The sequence below is a fragment of the Callorhinchus milii genome, unplaced genomic scaffold (assembly GCF_018977255.1).
Source record: "Callorhinchus milii isolate IMCB2004 unplaced genomic scaffold, IMCB_Cmil_1.0 Scaffold2, whole genome shotgun sequence".
Classification (NCBI taxonomy): domain Eukaryota; kingdom Metazoa; phylum Chordata; class Chondrichthyes; order Chimaeriformes; family Callorhinchidae; genus Callorhinchus; species Callorhinchus milii.
In genome coordinates this window covers 94,815,960-94,836,252 of record NW_024704743.1, presented here as the reverse complement: position 1 = coordinate 94,836,252, position 20,293 = coordinate 94,815,960, and the positions used below count along the sequence as shown (strand labels likewise).

General features: G+C 42.8%; 1 protein-coding gene across 1 annotated transcript in view; it reads left to right on the top strand.

The window, feature by feature from the left end:
- Positions 1-8,281: 8,281 nt before the first annotated feature.
- The window catches only part of LOC103175369 (ASXL transcriptional regulator 3), a 90,840-nt gene continuing 78,828 nt past the window's right edge, over positions 8,282-20,293 (top strand). Inside the window, exon 1 of the mRNA XM_042331665.1 lies at positions 8,282-8,363. Within this exon, the coding sequence (XP_042187599.1) occupies positions 8,310-8,363 (54 nt within the window). The 5' untranslated portion in view covers positions 8,282-8,309. The remainder of the gene's footprint in view (positions 8,364-20,293) is intronic.

Sequence of the window (20,293 nt, the reverse complement as noted above, 5' to 3'; positions counted from 1 at the left end):
AATCCTGGCATTATAAAATGTCTCACAAAACAAATTATACTGCTACATGTGAAGAAAAGTGACATTAACCAACTTTCCTTTACCCCATAAAATTAGGAAATATACTGATAACTGCAATTACATTTGAAGATATTGAGACAAATACTACTGACAAATATGCTAATACCACAGTATAGGCTAAGGTAGAACACAAAAACAAAACATGTAGTACAGATTCACTGGGATATTGGGTAATGGAAAGTTTCAGTTATAAAGACAGACTTGAAGTTTGGGCTTTTTCATCAGAACCAATAAGATTAAGAGTTAAAGGGTCTTCAACACTATAAAGCATTATGATATGGTGAGTAGTTAAATACATTGTTTCCATTAGTTGGCAAGACACTAACAAGAGGGCATACTTTTACGTTAATGCAAAATTAATTTTGGGGAAAATTATAAAAAAACTATTCACAAGCTTTTCGTAATTGGAATTCTCTGCCACAAACCGTTGTTGAAACACAGTTCATAAATTCTTTTAAAATGGAATTAGATAGATACATGAAAAAGATTAAAAGGTATGAGAAGCAAACAGGAGAATTGGGTTAGACTACAAGACTCCTGTGGAGGATGAAACACCAACACAGACCTGATCTGTTTCTGTGTTCTAACATTCTATGATTCTGTAATCCATTGATGATTAAAGAATGAGTTTAGTCAATTGCTTGGGTCATGAAAACCTTAAAATGTTTTTTCATAAGAGTAAAACTCACCCAAGTCGTATCAGTCGGGATTATAACATTTAATATGACTTGCGCAAAGTATGAGTTACAGGCAGACTTGTAGAAATCAGATTTTATATGATTAACACATGACAGTAAACAAGTACCTTGTTTTCTGTGCTTGTTTCAATGAAGTACACTGTACTGCACATGCACTACTTCATTACCGTAGCTGGTAAGTGGGTATGCAGTGTCGGGTCAAGACTATATTTTGCACACTTGTTTCAAATGGAACACTGTGCATGTGTACTTCAATGCAGTCATTAAGTGGACATATGGTAACGGGGTAAGACACTATGGATTTGTACTTCAATGCAGCGATTATCCGACATATAAAGAGACGACACATTACTGTTTAAATTTTGTCCCCAATTGACACAGACGCATTGTATTCTTGTTACCTAACTATATGTCCTTACCACGGGATCTTTTTCTCATAAAAAGTTGTTGTCTTCAATTGAAGCTTTTTCTTCTCCTGACGAGATTCAAAATGGTCTAAAGGAAGAAAGTAGAGGGTAGTTGTTAGGGGAGCTTGGTCAAAATGACGAAGGTATTAAGTAGGGTGGCATAGCGGTCTGTATCGAGTCCCCTCCTTGTATACATCAATGACTTGGATTCTCAGATCCAGTGCAAGATAATTAAACTTGCAGATGACACCAATCAAAGGAGGCAGCAAAGATCTTACAAAAATAAATTGATAGGGTATGCACATGAGCTGCACAGTTCAATGCAGATAAGTTTGCTTACTGGACATGCCTCTGTTAACCTAGCAGTAAGTAAGTGGTGGTTAGTCGATTGGTAGATCACTTTCAGGGGGTAATAATCCCTCCAAAAAAATTAATAATAATAATTTGGTCACTCAATCCATGACTGTTGTGGGACATTGCTGTGTGCAATTGGCTGCTGCGCTTTTCCCACAAAATATATAGTCACTACACTTTACTATATATCCTGTGAAGCACTTTGAGACGTCTCAAAGACGTGTTAAGTCACTATATCAAGTGCAAGAATTATTATTATTTTATTATTATAAATGCAAGGCATTGCATTATATGTATGGGACAGCTCTTGCCAAGGAAAAAGCTGAAAGAGATCTGTCTGCTCCCTCCACTCAGTGAGCTTTGACCTTCTTCACATCCCTCCCTTGCCTGCCCCACCATTGCCGGGCAGGCCTTCAGCCTCTCTGTCCCCACTCTCTGGAATTCCATTCCACAGTCCCTCCGCCTCCCCACTTCCCTTCTTCATGACCTGTCTCAAGACACTCCTCTTCAACCATGCCTTTGGTCACTCTCCCTGCCCACCAGGCCTCCTTATCCCACCCATCAGCTGACGTGAAAGGCGCTATACAATGTCATTTGTTCTTATAATTGTTGTTAGTTGACTTATCGTTCAGCGTGTCAAAACAGTGTGAGGCAGTATGAATAAAGTAGCAATAACTAAGGCAAACAAGATGCTGGAAATACTGCCAAAACGGTTGAGTTCAAATCCCTTGAAGTCGTAATCAAGTTAAAGCGAGACACCTGGGTTCAATTCCAGGCATGTCAGGGTGAAACCTTGGGCAAGTTTCCTTCCTCCACACGTCTAATAATAATCCCTCCAAAACCGAACAATAATAAATTGGTCATTTTCAATCTACGACTGTTTGTGGGACACTGCTGTGCGCAATTGGCTGCTGCATTTGGCCCACAAATATACAGTCAATTCACTTTACAGCATATTCTGTGAAGCGCTTTGAGACGTCCAGAAGACGTGAAAAGTGCTATATCAAATGCAAGGATTATTATTATTATTAAGGGGCTCTACTCAGGCTGCAGAATAATGCATACAGTTCTGGTCCATGCAAAATAAGGTGGCCATAAGGCAGGGCAGAGGAAAGCAGCAAATATAAAAGGATTCCCAGTATTAAAGGAATGAGCATTAATTAGACAATCTCTTCGGTCTTCAAAGTAAATATCTCACATGAGACCTACAAGTTTTTGAATGGGATTGAGGAAGTAGACCCAGAACAATAGCCCCAGATGCCGTAAGACTGCAGAACAAGCGAACATATGGTTTGAATTCCAAATAGAAATTTCGGAACAGATGTCGGGAACTATTACTCAGAAGCTAAATAACTGGAAAGGGTTATCATGAAGACTGGTTGAGGACAGGATGCTGGACTCAGTTTTAAAAAAAAATCTGGATTTAAGGATGGTAGGGGAGGTATTCTGGAGGGATGAGATAAAATGGGCCAAAAGACCTCTTTCATCTGAACCTACTTATGAACTTGTGAAATTAATAATAATCAGCGCATTTGATATAGCACTGTATCATGTTGTCTCAAAGCTCTTCAAAGGATGAGTATATTTTGCGGGCAAACCTGACAGCCAATTTGTGCGCAGCAGTGTCCCCAAATCGCGATGGATTGAGTGACCAATGCTGCATTGGTGTCAGTGTAGTAGACTGTGGCTCAAATCTAACTAGATTAATCCTTCAAAGAGCACCTCGGAATTCTGCACAGAATTACTTCAGTAACAAGGTTTCAAGTTTACAGATTAAAACAAACTTCAATTGTACAATTACATTGCAATGCTCAAGATGGTTACAGTTATACCTACTGTTACAAATTTGTTTTACAATATCAAACAAAACACAGAGTGGAACCAGTTACTTTACCTTGTCAGTCATTAAATTTAGAGTCAATAAGTATTTAAATCCAAAACAATTTGAAGATGGTTCAGAGTCACTGAACAGGTTTATTGTTCAGTGTACTGTTACTTCACTAGAATTAAGTAAAATGTCACAGTAATCAAATTGCTATGAGCATGGACACCTTCATGATATAAATAAGAGTCGTTGACAAGCATATGCTCAAAACTCTATTCAACTCATGTTGCACTAAAAATGCTCAACTCAGAATTTCAAAAATCACGAAAATGCATTTGACCACTTATAATTCACAGTATTCAGTACCTCCCTCTCTTATCTACACCAATATTTTCATATAGTTGCTGATCTACTTAAACTATGTTTGCTTGTACAGTGGATAAAACGTATAGCTGCCATCCTTGACACATTGCAAGAAGACCAATTATTTCTGCGTTTCTCCTCCCCCTCTTCTTCTAACTTATTGTTCCTTTTTCTGGGGCACAGTTCAACGGGTTCAGCTGTGATACCCCATGAAGACACTGCCAACATTCAGTGTCTGGGCTGAGTGCATATGGAATGATCACTGCAGCAGCTGCAGAACCATAATAATGATTCTTTCAATTTGATTTAAAGTGTCTATCATCGTCGAAACATCGCATCGCCTTCGTAAGTGATAACTGCCAAGTGTAGTAACTGTCTGCAGGTGAAGAAAGCCAACACACAGGTTAGGAGGCAGGTAAAGAGAGGAAACAGGGAGAAAGTTGGCCACAAAAAAAGAAAACTGGGATGAACTTGAAGAAAAGTTGATGATAACATTGCCATTTTTCTCCCCTGAGATCAGGGGAGCTTCCATTTCTTAATCCACTTTTCCCCCCAATTATTATTTATTGTTATTGTTGTTGCGGGGAGGAAGGAGGCCATTCAGCCCCTCGAGCCTGAGCCTGTGCCGGCTCTTTGGAAGAGCTACCGAATGGACCCCCGCACTCTCCCCACCGTGCCCACCCCCCCACACTCTTTTCAATCTACGACTGTTTGTGGGACATTGCTGTGTGCAATTGGCTGCCGCGTTCGCCCACAAATATATACACAGTCACTTCACTTTACAGTATATTCTGTGAAGCGCTTTGGGACGTCCTCCCGACGTGAAAAGCGCTATATCAAATGCAAGGATTATTATTATTGTGCACAAAATAAAGCTGGAGAGAGAGAGAGAGGGGGGGGGGAGAGAGAGAGAGTGGGAGGGGGGGGGGTAAGAAAGAGAAAGACATAGTTGTGTGGTCGTCAAGTCCCAGGTAACAGCAATCTTGGATTCAAACAGCTGCCAACGTGGGCACAGAAACACGAGGAACAAAAGAAACTTCAGAGGGTGGGAATTTCTGTCTGAACCACAGAAATAAACCATGTTGTCGCAGTCTCAAAACGAGGGGGGGGGGAGGGGGAGGGGAGGGAGGAGGAGGAGGAGGGGGGGATACATGTACCAACGTATCTAAACTACAGTTTGAATGACTCCTGGAAAGTTTTGAAGGTGTAGACTTACAGCGCGGGGCTGCATCCTGGCGCTTGTTGTGCTCCAGTGGCGGACACCAGCGGCCTCAGTGAGAGAGGGAGAGGGAGAGGGTGACAGTGACCCAACTGTAACCAGGGGCCGCCGTCACCATGGCGACACCCCCCCCCCCCACACACACCCACACAACCCGTATCCAGGCAACCGAGGCCACACACTCGGCCTTCACCGCCACTCTGCGCCCCATATTTACTGCAACATCAGCTTTTTTGTTTCGTTGAAATAAATAACAGTGCGGGTCACCGTCCCCACGTGTGTTTGCATGTCTGTGTCCGTCTGGGTGTTGTTGTGCCGGGAGGGTGGGGGGGGAGAGAGGGAAATCCCTTCACATTCCGCTGATATCTATCTTTCTTTTCTGAATTTCTACCGTTTGTTGTTATTCTTGCAGTTGTTGTTGTTATTGTCATAAACACTATTGTTATCGGGAGGTTTTGTGAAGCGCCCACCGCGATGCGAGACACCAGATGTCGGACTGGGTTAGTGTGGGGGGCGGTGAGTGTTGAGTGTAGGGGGTGATGTCTGTTGGGGGAGAGGGTTGTGTGTGTTGAGGATGGTGTGTGGTGGGGGGAGGGGGTGTATGTGTTGAGGATGGCGAGTGTGGTGGGGGGAGCGTTGTGTGTGTTGAGGATGGTGTGTGTTGAGGATGGCGAGTGTGGTGTGTGGGGGGGTATATGTGTTGGGGATGGAGAGTGGTGGGGGGGGGGGGAGGGTTGTGTGTGATGAGGATGGTGTGTGGTGGTGGGGGGAGGGTTGTATGTGTTGAGGATGGTGTGTGTTGTGGGGGGGAGGGGAGGGTTGTATGTGTTGAGGATGGAGAGTGTGGTGGTGGTGGGGGGAGGGTTGTGTGTGTTGAGGATGGAGAGTGTGGTGGTGGTGGGGGGAGGGTTGTGTGTGTTGAGGTTGGAGAGTGTGGTGGTGGTGGGGGAGAGGGTTGTGTGTGTTGAGGATGGAGAGTGTGGTGGTGGGGGGGGAGGGTTGTGTGTGTTGAGGATGGTGTGTGGTGGTGGTGGGGAGGGTTGTGTGTGTTGAGGATGGTGTGTGTTGTGGGGGAGGGTTGTGTGTGTTGAGGATGGTGTGTGTTGTGGTGGTGGGGGGGGAGGGTTGTGTGTGTTGAGGATGGGTGTGGTGGTGGTGGGGGAGGGTTGTGTGTGTTGAGGATGGTGGTGTGTTGGTGGGGGGAGGGTTGTGTGTGTTGAGGATGGTGTGTGTTGTGGGGGACGGTTGTGTGTGTTGAGGATGGGTGTGTGTGTGGGTGGTGGTGGGGGAGGGTTGTGTGTGGGGAGTGGGGAGGGTTGTGTGTGTTGAGGATGGAGAGTGTGGTGGTGGTGGGGGGAGGGTTGTGTGTGTTGAGGATAGTGTGTGGTGGTGGGGGGAGGGTTGTGTGTGTTGAGGATGGTGTGTGGTGTGGGGGGGAGGGTTGTGTGTGTTGAGGATGGTGTGTGGTGGTGGGGGGGGGGAGGGTTGTGTGTGTTGAGGATGGTGTGTGGTGGTGGGGGGGGGGGAGGGTTGTGTGTGTTGAGGATGGTGTGTGGTGGTGGGGGGGGGAGGGTTGTGTGTGTTGAGGATGGAGAGTGTGGTGGTGGGGGGAGGGTTGTGTGTGTTGAGGATGGTGTGTGTTGTGGGGGGGGAGGGTTGTGTGTGATGAGGATGGAGAGTGTGGTGGTGGGGGGGAGGGTTGTGTGTGTTGAGGATGGTGTGTGGTGGTGGGGGGGAGGGTTGTGTGTGTTGAGGATGGGTGTGTGGGGGTGGGGGGGAGGGTTGTGTGTGTTGAGGATGGGAGTGTGGGGGGGGGGGAGGGTTGTGTGTGTTGAGGATGGAGAGTGTGGGTGGGGGGGAGGGTTGTGTGTGTTGAGGATGGTGTGTGGTGGTGGGGAGGGGAGGGTTGTGTGTGTTGAGGATGGTGTGTGGTGGTGGGGGGGAGGGTTGTGTGTGTTGAGGATGGTGTGTGGTGGTGGGGGGAGGGTTGTGTGTGATGAGGATGGTGTGTGGTGGTGGGGGATGGGTTGTGTGTGTTGAGGATGGTGTGTAGTGGTGGGGGGGGAGGGTTGTGTGTGTTGAGGATGGAGAGTGTGGTGGTGGTGGGGGGAGGGTTGTGTGTGTTGAGGATGGTGTGTGGTAGTGGTGGTGGGGGGAGGGTTGTGTGTGTTGAGGATGGAGAGTGTGGGGTGGGGGGGGGAGGGTTGTGTGTGATGAGGATCGTGTGTGGTGGGGGGGGGGAGGGTTGTGTGTGTTGAGGATGGTGTGTGGTGGTGGGGAGGGGGAGGGTTGTGTGTGTTGAGGGTTGTGTGTGATGAGGATGGTGTGTGGTGGTGGGGAGGGGGAGGGTTGTGTGTGTTGAGGATGGAGAGTGTGGTGGTGGTGGGGGAGGGTTGTGTGTGATGAGGATGGTGTGTGGTGGTGGGGGGAGGGTTGTGTGTGATGAGGATGGTGTGTGGTGGTGGGAGGGGGAGGGTTGTGTGTGTTGAGGATGGTGTGTAGGTGGTGGGAGGGGGAGGGTTGTGTGTGATGAGGATGGTGTGTGGTGGTGGGGAGGGGGAGGGTTGTGTGTGTTGAGGATGGTGTGTGTTGTGTTGTGGGGGAGGGTTGTGTGTGATGAGGATGGTGTGTGTTGTGTTGTGGGGGAGGGTTGTGTGTGATGAGGATGGAGAGTGTGGTGGTGGTGGGGGGAGGGTTGTGTGTGTTGAGGATGGTGTGTGGTGGTGGGGAGGGGGAGAGTTGTGTGTGTTGAGGATGGAGAGTGTGGTGGTGGTGGGGGGAGGGTTGTGTGTGTTGAGGATGGTGTGTGTTGTGGTGTTGGGGGGGAGGGTTGTGTGTGTTGAGGATGGTGTGTGGTGGTGGGGAGGGGGAGGGTTGTGTGTGATGAGGATGGTGTGTGGTGGTGGGGAGGGGGAGGGTTGTGTGTGATGAGGATGGAGAGTGTGGTGGTGGTGTTGTGGGGGGGGAGTGGGGAGTGTAACATCGCGAGATGTGCGGGCGGTGTGTGTCTGGCAGCTGGTGGCTGACCTGTGACCTCTGCCCTGTGACCGCGGGCGGTGCCGGGGGGGGCGGTGCGCGCCGGGGATGCCGGGTATTGTATTGTTTTGAGCGGTGTGGGGGTGGGGAGCTGTCAGCTGGAGCTTTGCTGGAGATGCCTCTGTACTGTATGTCTCAGTGTTATTGTTATCTTTTCGTACAGTTCCTGGGGTTTTTTTGAGTGTTACTGCGGGGCGAGGAGGAGGAGGAGGAGGAGGAGGGGGGGGGCGTTGGTTTTCTTTCCTTTCATATCATTACTATTATTATTGTATTTTATGTTCCTCTCAACGACCAAACCAAAACATTTCTGAGTGGGGGGGGGGGGGGGGGGGAGGAAAGGAGAAAGAATGAAAGACAAAAGAAAAAAGAAGGACCGCACTTGGGCGGAGGCGGCCCGCTTGGTATGCCTTTTTAATCTTTAAATTATTATTATTATTTTAAAAAAAAATCCCGGTCAGAGCAGAGCCAGAGCTCAAGAGGATGCAGTGGGGGTTCGCTGTCTTGTCTGTCTTGTCTGTCTGTCTGTCTGTCTGCCCGGGGCTTTGTTTACTGGGGCTGGAGCAACGGTCTTTGGCTTTGTGAAGTTGCTGTGGATTTTTTTTTAAAAAAAAAGAACAACTCAACACGAAAGAGAACGAAAGATAATGCTAACCCTACTGAGAAGTGTGTGTGTGTGGTGTGTATATGTACACACACACACAGTGTATGTTATTATGTATATATATGTATATATAGGAAAGGAAATAAACTAACCCTGTGCAAATCAGTGTTTGTAATAGTTGGTTGCAGTGCTGTCAATTGTTTTCATTGCAAACAATAAATTGTTGGTGTGTTCTCAAAATTCACGTCCACAGTTGTTTACACTGGGTTGCAGTATTTCTATGCTGATTTGGGCTGATTGAAGAGCAAGTATGAATTAGAATCAGCAGCTATCAAATTGTCTCCCTTCATGGAGGAGTTCTGATGAGAAAACATTTTGGAAGCTGATGCAATATAATTCTATAGTACTTAGTAAATATCCTGGCAGCATTACTGTCACACACAAAAAAAACACTGTCTTATCTTCCCCCATCATTTTATGCTGTCCAAATCTGTATGTTTACACCAAAGTCGCCATGGGAGACCTAAACTCTTAACAGCAAAACATCACAGTGGGAAAATGGAGGTTCTACCCACATTTCTGGGTGTATTGGTGTCATTTAAAGAAACACAGTAGACAGTTTTGTATATCTTTAAAGTTTTATGTACGTATATATTGAAAGAAATCTATCTCGAGTGGTGGTGTATTGGTTTAGAGTGACAACCTTTCACATTTAGGACACGGGTTTAAATCCAGCCCAGATTGAAGGATAAGCAGCTGTCAAATGTAAAAGTCCGAAAAGCAGTAAGTTTGTGTATCTCAGTTGTCCAGTTCCTGGGGGGAAAGCTCCTTCAGGCACTAATAATACTTATATTGTAGTTTGGCGCAAGTTAGGACAGTACAAATTGCAAAATGGCAATCTTGCTCAGAAAAATCACAAAGATAGTTGGTGTGAGAAGTATATAAAAAAAACTTGTGCAATGTTCTGTGGAGGTTGGGGATAAGATACACTATTGGTAGAGAAGAGCTCTGCAGCTGGCTGCTCTCTCTGGGCCTCAAAGGTGATAGAGAGTAACAAAAATTGAAGCACTGAGGAATATACCTTGAAGAGTACAAAAAAATCAAGCATTTTCCATATATATGTAAAAATATATAATCGATTTTGTGGAAGTCGTTTATGGAAAAAAAACTAAGTGATGTCTGACTGAATAATTTGCAAGTATAGAAAATGTTTTATTTTTAGGTGAAGTTCTTATTTTTACCACACATAGTGATCTAGATTATGAAGCAAATAGTGCTGTGATTTTAGTAAACTTACCAATGTGAAAGTCATTTAAGTGACAGTCTGATTCAGATGTGATGTGGAACGAACCCTTAGTTTAAGTTGTGCTGCTGAAGAGCTCAGAGCACACTTGCTAGAGCTGGAGGAACAGGCCCAGTGAAATGGAAAGTGATTAAACTGAAGTGCAGTAAATGGGGAGTCATGGCATTAGAAGGCTTAACTTGGTATGAGTTTACTATAAATTCCTCAGTGGATATATTTTTTAAAAAATCTCTTGATGCAGAGAAAATATGGAGACAGGAGAAAATGTAGGTTCTTCGTGACTGTTAGATGGGTAGGCGTGATATATTGAGAGTAACGTTGGCGACAAAGGGAGAGGGGCGGCATAGAGAAGGGACAATGGAAGAAAGAGGTCAGGATTTTCATTGTCTGAGATTTTTTTTAAAAAATTGTAATTCAAATGTCTCAAGGCGTTGGGGGTGGGGTTGGGCGGGTGAGGAGATGGAGAGTAAATTCATTTTAGATGTGAGTTGATCTTGCCGATCAAAAAAAAAACTATATTTTGCCTTCCTGAGTCTCCTGCTTGCTCTCCCCACGATTGGAATGCTGGAACAGTAAGGAAGAATTTAAGGGTGAAACTAAAGTGTTCAAAAGAAATGCCAACAAAAACTAAGCCATTGTTTCAGCTCCATTTATTACAGAGGGCTGTAATACATTCTTAGTTCAAGCTGACTTTATAAGTTGCTTTGAAAGTCATTGTGACCGTTTATGACCTCATTTGAATCGCTATAACCTAGTAACCATAGACCGAGCAAGAGAGCTGCTATTCTATTTGTGATGGTTGGAAACTGGTATGTGAGGTCCTTAATGGTGCACTTTTACTGAATCCAGCAGCTTTACATTGCTGCAATTTTGAGAGTTGCAAGTCAGCAGCACCAAATTAGCCTGCCTCATCCACAGTGTTAAAGAACGAAGCGTTTTAGGCAAACATGAAGTCCCCATGCAGAATTCTGTTCGCTGTTTTTGGTATACTGGTGAAATTGACTATTCAAAGTGAAATCCATTGCAAACTCAAAGAAGCAAGGGATTATTTCCTTGAGATGGCTTCAAGCTCAGCGTTATATATCGAACTGACATCAATTTGGATGAAGTTGCATTTTGTGTCGCTAATGAATTGTTAAAAAACTGCAATGTTATTCCAGCAGTAAAGTGATTAGAGCAGGACCTTTAATTTATTCTTGCCTCTACTAATTGCATGATGCAGGGTAAAATTTGAGGAATTCTTTACATGGGCAATTAGACACATCCACAAAGTGCATGTACAGAATTCTGATCCAAGTCAAACTGACTCTTCAATAATGCTTAAGATTGGTCCCCTGAAAGTTGAAGGGGTGCAATGGGTGTCAGTCAATCTGAATGAAGCTCCAAATGCTTCTCATCCACTGCATTAATCGCTATCGCTGATTGAGCCACTCAATCGTAATGTATACTTGACATTTCATGGTGATTCATAGTATAAACCAAGCATAGGAATCTCAAACCATTTTTTAGCAATGTGAGATGTGTAGTACTGTATAACTATTCTATGTTTGCAGACTATTCTCTGTATTGTAAGAACTATAGATTTACTTCATTAGAGTTGTGAAGGCCAATTTTAGGATAGACACCAGGGAATTTTTTTTACACAGAGTGTGGTCAGCAACTGGAATGGCCTATCAGATAAGATGGTAGAATCCAAGACTTTGGACTCATTTGACATGTTGATGCTATAATGGAAATATAGTAGAGGTAGGTGGTATTCTGAAAGGATGAGATCAAATAAAGTGACCAGCATATATATATATATATATATATATATATATAGTGTATGCTAGCTTTGTTTAGTTGTTAGCACTGTCATCTTTGGGTCAGAAGATTGTGCTTGGTTGTTTGCTCATAGTTTATATTGACACTCCAATGCAGTAATCGAAAACACTGCATTCTCATGGGAGACGGTGTTTGGAAGAGCCTTTAAATCAAGATCCCTTATGCCTGTTCTGGTGGATATTAAAGATCCCTTGACTATTCCTCCAGGGTCTGGCCAATGGTCCTGCAGATAAATTGGTAATTTGCTTAATATATTACAGTATATTCTGTGAAGCACTTTGGGACGTCTAGAAGACGTGAAAAGCGCTATATCAAATGCAAGGATTATTATTATTAATGGCGGTTTGTGGGAACTTGCTGATCAAATTAGCACTGTTCCCTGAATGTGGCAGAGTTGAAATCCCGACATCATTCTCAGTTCTGATGTTTGTGAAGCTATGTCTTCTGGACATTTAGCTTGCGGATCTAAGCATTCGACTATCAGTTAATGGAGTAGTGGCTGCTCAGAGGTTTTATTCAGTTAGCAGGCTTGTATCTCGCTGGCCAGTAATCAAATACTGCAATCCGGAAGACTTGGCTTGACAGACATCAAGAACAGTTTTGAGATCCGAGGACCATTCAACTTGGATCAATATCAAATGTATTGTTAAACCAATCGGAATATTTATGTGATATGAAAGTCAGCTTCTATGCACCTTTTCGAGGCTTCAGCCTGTTTGGCTAATTGGGGAAGAAACCAAATACGTTTTCAAACCAAAGAAGCATAAGTTCAGTTGGTAACACTCTCACCTCTGACTCGGAAGGTTGTGGTTTCAAGACCCACATTGGGATTTTTAAATTTTATAATCTAAGATGACACTCCAGAACAGTGCTACGGTGTGCTGGGTTGTTGGAAGTGCCATACTTCAAACAAAACATTAACCTGAGGTCCTGTCTGCCTGTTAAGGTAGAACATAAATATTCCATAGAACTATTCAAAAAGAGGGAGGTTTTCCTGGTCAACAATCCCCTAAATAAAATTAGACATTAATTTCACAGCTGTTTGTGGGATATTCCTGTGTGCACATATATTCACCTACAAAATACACAGTCACTACACTTTACCGTATATCCTATAAGAGCTTTGATGCATCCTCCCAATGTGAAAGGCATAATATCAAATGCAAAAATGATTATTATAAATAAATGATCCCTTTAGTATTGTTGAAATTCAGGTGTTATTTTACTCCTGATTTTCGTCATAGGTCATAATTATTTTGGCAACAGAAAGTGTGAAACAGCAATTTAACGTCTATTTTGGACCTGAAGTTTTAGCAACATAGTTTCCATGTTGTTCCCCCTGTCCCTCAACACAAATCTATAGTGAAATACATAGTTGCTGTGATGGCATTCCTGGAGTTTGGGATTACTTTGCTGTAATCAGTTACTTATTCAAGTATTGCTTTACTATTAATTTGTGAAGGGAAAATAATGCAGTGCCTCTCCTATGCTATGTGCCACAATATGTGCTTCTAAGATAGGCTGACTAACATGTGCCCCACACTTAGCCTTGTTCCAGTGGCAAGTTTGTTCCAAAACTTTTGGAGGAGCAGAAGATACTGTGTGACTTCTTGCTTCAGCGTTTACTTTTCCGAGATAGGGCAGTTGAATGCACAGAAATACATTCAATGTTTAAAGGTAAGAACACATGTTTTAGGCACTAATCTTATGCTCCTCAAGTTTTCAGTTTGTTCAGACGTTGTCCAGGAGCCCTTCTGGTGACTCCTCCAGCAGTAGCTGGATTCTTCTTATTTTAATAATTTGTGGTACATTCCTGAGCAGGTCTTCAGTCCTTTCCATTGCTATCTGAATGAAGGTATTCTGGGACCTAAAGCAAAAGGAGTGCTGCCATCTAGAGAAGTACATTAAAAAGGTAAACAGGATTCAGGGTTTTACATACAGAGCCACTGAATACAAAAGTAAAGGAGTGATCATGAATCTGTATTACATTAGAGCACTCGCCTCACAAGCGAGAGGACCTGCAGTTAATTCTCGGGCAGGGCAAAGCGTTGGGCAAGTTTTCTTACTCCACATACCTCTGTTTACCTAGCAGTAAGTAGGAACCCGCTTATTAGTTGATTAGGGTATCACTTTTCCGGGTGTAATAATCCCTTTTTCTAAAAAATAATAATTTGGTCACTCAATCCACAACTGTTTGTGGGGCACTGCTGTGCGCAATTGTCTGCTGCCTTTTGCCCACAAAACGTACAGTCAATTCATTTTACAGTATATTCTGTGAAGTGCTTTGAGATGTCTTGAAGATGTGATAAGGTGCCATATCAAATGCAAGGATTATTATTCTTATTATGCTATGGGATTCCACAATATCTGATCCCCTTTCAAATATGTCATCAAAAATTGTAATTATCATCCATTGTTGAGGGTTTTTATATCTTGTTTGTGTTCAGTTGTTATCAGAGAGTACTGATGACTTTATTGGAGGAGCTGCCAACAGGAAGGTTTCTGGAGTTCATTGGGAGGGAATTGAATTAACATCAGGAATGAATCCTTGGATTTCAGCAACCATCGCATTGTGAAACGTCTCCCAGCCAGGAACCTAGTGAGTGTTTATTGGTGCTCACTGTTTCTAATAGAAATAAAGAAGGTCCAAGCAAAAATATGTTCATCTTTTATATTAATACAAAGTCGTTGCTGTCAAAACTGACATTTTAAAAAATGTGTTGGTCAGGTTTGCAAGATAAGTTTCCAACCAGACCTAGAGGAGCAATTTTTAAAAAAAGAACCAAAATACACTGTCTGAAAGCAAGGTTTTTTTGTCAAACGCCATTTGTTTCATGTTCTTTGACTGCAGTTTCTTCAGGTGGAAATTACCAAATGTTTATCAGTCCATTTAACATTTAAAAACAAATAATAGGTTTTGGTAAGGAGCGTAGATATTTGCAATAGATGACTAAAGTCTTCAAATGTATTTATGTGTCGATTAAGCAGGCTTTCGGCATGATTTTACAACTCCAAAATGTTTGTATCTATTTATATATCAAAAGTCCAGAAGTTACATTAATAATTAGTAGAAAGAAGTTTATAATCTTCCAAAATTCAAAGCATGGTCCATGAAATGTAAAGCTGGAGGTTTAATGTACACTAACTGAATTTGAATTGTGATATGAAATCAATGGGGGTTAAGCTGGTTCAGAGAGGTGGGGAGGTGCCGGGGCATGAAGGGATTTGAAAACGAATGTGAGGATCTTGAAATTGATCAGTTCGGTGGTAGGGAGCAGGTGGAGCGTGGCTAGATCTGCGGTATGGTGGTACAGAGTTTAGTGCGGGTGAGTATGCAGGCGGCAGTATCAGCTGTATCCTGTGTATGGTGGAACTGGGGAGACCGGGAACGTGAGCATTTGAAAAGTCGAGTCGGGAGGTGACAAACACACGGACGAGTGTTTCCGCTGGGGTAAGGCGGGCAATACGGAGGAACGTAGTCCTGGTCAGGGATGGATGTGGGGAAGGAAGGCCAGCTGTGGGTTGAACCTGACACCTAGGTTGCGCACTGGTTCGGTAAGTCTTAGGGACAGGCCGGGAAGGTTGAGGAGGTCGGAGCCACAGGATAGAAGATGTTAATGGGGGACATTGAGTATGGCATCTGTCTTGTCAACATTGAGTTGTAGGAAGTTTCTGCTCATCCATGCCCTGATATCCGCCAGACAAGCAGTTAACAAGATACATCAAGCAAGATAATACAGTTAACAAGATACATAGAAAATTAATTCAAGTGACACCAATACATAACTCATAGACATGCTTGGTGGGGGCAAGTGAGGGAAGCGGTCATGTCAATTGGCATGTTGTCTGCTGCCACAAGTGGATTTAATTGCAAACTTACCATTCATGATGCTGGGAAACTAAGGTACTGTATGAAGATTTAATGAAGTTGATTGCATTCATTTGGTAGAAGTATCAGCCTGGCTCAGTTGTTAGCACTGTCTTGAGTTGATACTCGAATACTGTGCTGTGTTGGATCTTTTTCAAGAATAGTATTTTCTTTTCAAGTGCCCAATCTACACCTGGGGAATAGACAAGAAGAATGGGTCAGCAAACTATAATGTACAGATGCACAAGAGAGAAGTGGTACTAGCATCAAATTGTATTGGATATTCTGCAGAATTATAAAGTCAACTGAGACTGTCTAAAATCTTTTATACACAGGGCATGACTAGACCAGTTTAGATTGCAATTTTGATTGCTGAAGTGGCAAGTGCATGTGGCAGGTCAGGTTCACAGATCTATTGTTTATTGACAGCCTGAAAGAAACTTTGTAACTAAAGCAAGTCTGAACTTGTATTTTATCCATGTGTTTTGGGAATGATTGATGCGATAAGCGCTCTGGGACTCTACCCCGTATGAAGGGAGCTATACATATGCAAATTGTTGTTGTTGATAGCAGATTCTTAAATCATGGTTCAGATTGGGGGTGATTGGAGCTCTCTAGTAGGGATGGGTACTTTCTATTTAATTGGTTTACCTATTTATTTATTTTAAATTTACCTTTAGTTTTATTTTCATATTTTATTATCAATATTGTTTCTAATTTTGTTTTGAGTGATTGCCTACAAAATACATAAGGTCGTTACACTTGTACTAATTCTTGTGAAATGCATTGAGAGGTCCTCCTGAGGTGAAACGAGCTGACAAATGTGTGGATTATTGTTATTTATTATTGTTTATATTATACATTTTCAAAAATAACAAACTCATTTTAATGAATAATTTTAATTTCTAAAATAAATTTTGATGGTTCCAACCTAATCTTTACTTTTAGCCAGTCTCGATCTTTGTTTTTCCTTGCAACAAGTTGGAATTCCATTTTATATATTTTTTCAATTCACAACTTTTTCTTTGCTCGCATTAATTTCCATCAGTTTCCACCAGAGGGAAACCAGCTCCAACTGGCAGACAGCCACGGCTTGAATTTGCTTCATGCAGATAAAATGTATGATCCGGTCTGAGAGAGTCATGTTAATACTGCAGCAGCGGTGGGGGTTGGGGGGGGGGTTGGATTCCAATGCACTGACACAGAGAGATACTAGGGATGGAAGAACTTGCATTATTATGGGGCTGTATCAAAAATTTCACAAATATTTAATGATTGGTAGAGTGTTTTTGTAGGCAATGCATCAGCTACTTGTGCCCAGTAAGACCGTAACTATCCTGAATAATCAGTTCATCTGGAGGATTGCTGGCCAGGACACAGTGAGAAACATACTCTTTTCAAACAGTTTCATGGGATCTCTGGGCAGACTAGACCTAGGTGTAATGTCTCATTGGAAAGACAGACTAGACCTAGGTGTAATGTCTCATTGGAAAGACAGGACAGCTGGCAATACATTGGGGTGTCAGCCTAAACTATGAGATCATGGCTTTGGTACTGTTACCAGTAGCAGCTGTGTCAGCCAGCATGGCCCAGGTGCTTTTCCAGAGGGAGTGCAAAGTCTTCTTGAACAGCTATTGGGAGGATCTGTCTTCAGCTGAAGGATATTACTTTTCTATGCTCTTTTGTGGGGTTGGTGAGGTTTGGAGAAACCCAGGAAAAGAAAAGGTGGGGAAAGTATAGATTTTAAAGGGCGCAGAATGCAGTGGGAGATTTGGTAGGATCTCAGCACAGTCTAGTTGTATCAACTATAGTTGCTAACCACCAGAATTATGAACTGTAATTAAGGAAATTCAGTAATTGGTGGAATCCAGACTGTTCATCTTCCTTCATTAACCATCACAAGACTCCAGTCTCAAGGGAGGCTTGAACAAATTACTCTAATTTCAGAAGCAACAATTTCCCAAATTCCTGCTTTAATTTCTGCTCATTCAGTAGAGCCTCCTTTAGAATGTGGTAGTTGGGGTCATTATTGCTGCTGACAGACCAGTCAGCCTGGGTTTGGAGGGCCTTTGGATTTGGAGGGGCTTTTGCTAACCTGTGCCTGTTACCCGGAATTAGGGCAGAATGTGTTCCTTCGAGGAGCAAGTGCAAATTCTATCCAAACACATGAATTTCCATGTCTAGCTAGCATGCATGGAACCCTCAGTCTGTTTTGAATACTATTAAATATGCTTTCCGCATGCATCAAACACCAAGTTGACCAATAAATAAAAATAAAATTCCAACCAGCTGTATAATGGGGCATGATCACTCAATGAGGACTCGTCGGGACACTCACATGACTGGTGATATCACTGTGCATGAGGAATGCCTGCTGGTTTCATGTAGTAAAAAAAAAGGCTAACTTTTAGGTAATTTGCTGTTGGTGGTCGTGGTCCTTGACCAGGACTGCTTTCCTTCATCTTTGCCACATTGCTTGCACACCCAACTCAGCAGAAACCTCCCACCGTGCTTATTCCAATCTCCCCAGCTCCACCATTCATAAAATCCAATTAATTAATAACTCCGCTGCCCGTGTCCTCTCCCGCAATAAATCCTTACCATGATCACCCCAGTCCTTGCCAGGCTCCACTGGTTCCCTATCACAAGATCTTTGCACTTGCGTACAAATCATTTCATGGCTTGGCACCTCCCTACTTCTCCAATCTGCTTACACTATCCTCTACCTCCATCCCACTAACCGCCACCTTCCTTCAAATGGCTCCTGCCTGTCCCTCGTCCTCTCCACTCCACCATCAGTGGTTGTGCTTTCAGTCACTGTGCACCAAACTCTTTTCCTTCATTAACCATCACCTCAATCCTGTGGAGTCCTATAATAATAATAAGCCTGGCATTTGATATAGCGCTTTTCACGTCTTCTTGACGTCTCAAAGCGCTTCACAGAATAGACTGTAAAGTGAATTGACCATATATTTGTGGGCGAAACGCGGCAGCCAATTGCGCACAGCAGTGTCCCACAAACAATCGTGGATTGAAAATGACCAATTTATTATTGTTTTGTTTTGGAGGGATTATTATTAGGCGTGTGGAGTAAGGAAACTTGCCCAACTTGTAGCTCAGTGGTTAGAGCACTCACTTCGCAAGCGAGAGACCTGGGTTCGATTCCTGGCAGGGCAACACCTTGGGCAGGTTTCCTTACCCCACATGCCTGATAATAATCCCTCAAAAAAATATATAATAAATTGGTCACTTCAATCCACAACTGTTTGTGGGACGCTGCTGTGCGGAATTGGCTGCTGCATTCACCCACAAATGTACAGTCAATTCACTTTACAGTATATTCTGTGAAGCGCTTTGAGACGTCTAGAAGACGTGAAAACCGATATATCAAATGCAAGGATTATTATTATTATATTATAATCCCTCTGCTTTACCTCCTCCTGCCTGTGTTCAGGTCATACCTGAAGACTCTCTGACTTTCTACACTCACTTCTCCCCTCAGCCCAGCCTCAAGCTCCATGACTTTTAAGAACTCGTGAAGGGAGCTACATAAATGCAAATGTGTTGCTGGAATAACATTCAACTGAGAACATTAGGTCTCATCACTTACTAATGAAATAATGACTAGTTCATCAAAGATAAGGCTACTTTATGTGATGCTGCTCTCTGAAAATAGAAACTAGTGTAAGATTCATCTCTGATAGTTAAATGGGTAAAGATATGATCATGCAATCTAAAAAGTCACAGGCTTTTTTCCTTCTCTGTGCTGTCTGTATTTGATCTATAATCCTTACTCTTATATTTGGTATAGTGCCTTTTTAGGAGGATGTTCCAAAGCACTTCACGGGATATACTGTAAAGTGGAGTGGCTTTGTGTTTTGTGGGAGACCTTATTCAGAAATGCAATTGGAGTGCATACAACAGATTTTGGTGTTCCTGAGTCAGGAAGATAAATATCAGCCAGGGTTTCTGATGCAGAGGGCTACGATCCCACCTAGTCTTAGGTTATAAAACTACTTTGTCATAAAATTCAAAATTGCACAGAAATGTGAAAAAAAATTAATTCAGCCTTAAGTTGGACTCCAGTTTTCCACAGTTCTTTAAAAAAAGAGCTTTGAAATTAAGAATTTTGCACAATTCTGCATGAATCTTGTTTGAGGCAGACTGAGTCAGGAACCACCGATCACTTTCAGGAGATGCCCTGCTGGAAATTGTGCACTTGTGTCCTTCAGATGTGGACATGATCAGGTATGTGATGTTCACTGAGAGCCTTCAAACCTTCATTGTTGCACATGAATAACAATTCCACTTTAGATAAAGTGGAAGAAAAAAGAGTAAACTTTCAAAAGGTGAGAAAAATGGAGAAGAAAATTTGACAAAAAAAACATACAAATGTATTTTCAATGCATTGTCCTTGAGGTTTGAGGTTAGTTTTATTTGAATGAACAATCTACGTTCAGCTAGAAACTTGAAGTGAGCTATTGGATCATTCATTATTTAAGCTTCCCTTTCAGAACTGAATAGGAGGCTATCCTACATTACCAGTGCACAATTCTGACACATTAATTATATAAGATGCATCCTTTTGATGGCATGTGTAATTCCTCAGTACACATGAGTTTACATATGGTTTGTACTTATGGCATAATAGACTCCTCTGTCATTTAAAATTATAAAGTTATTATTCCCATCACATGTAAAGAGCAAAATAAAAAAATTTCAAGTACACTTTACT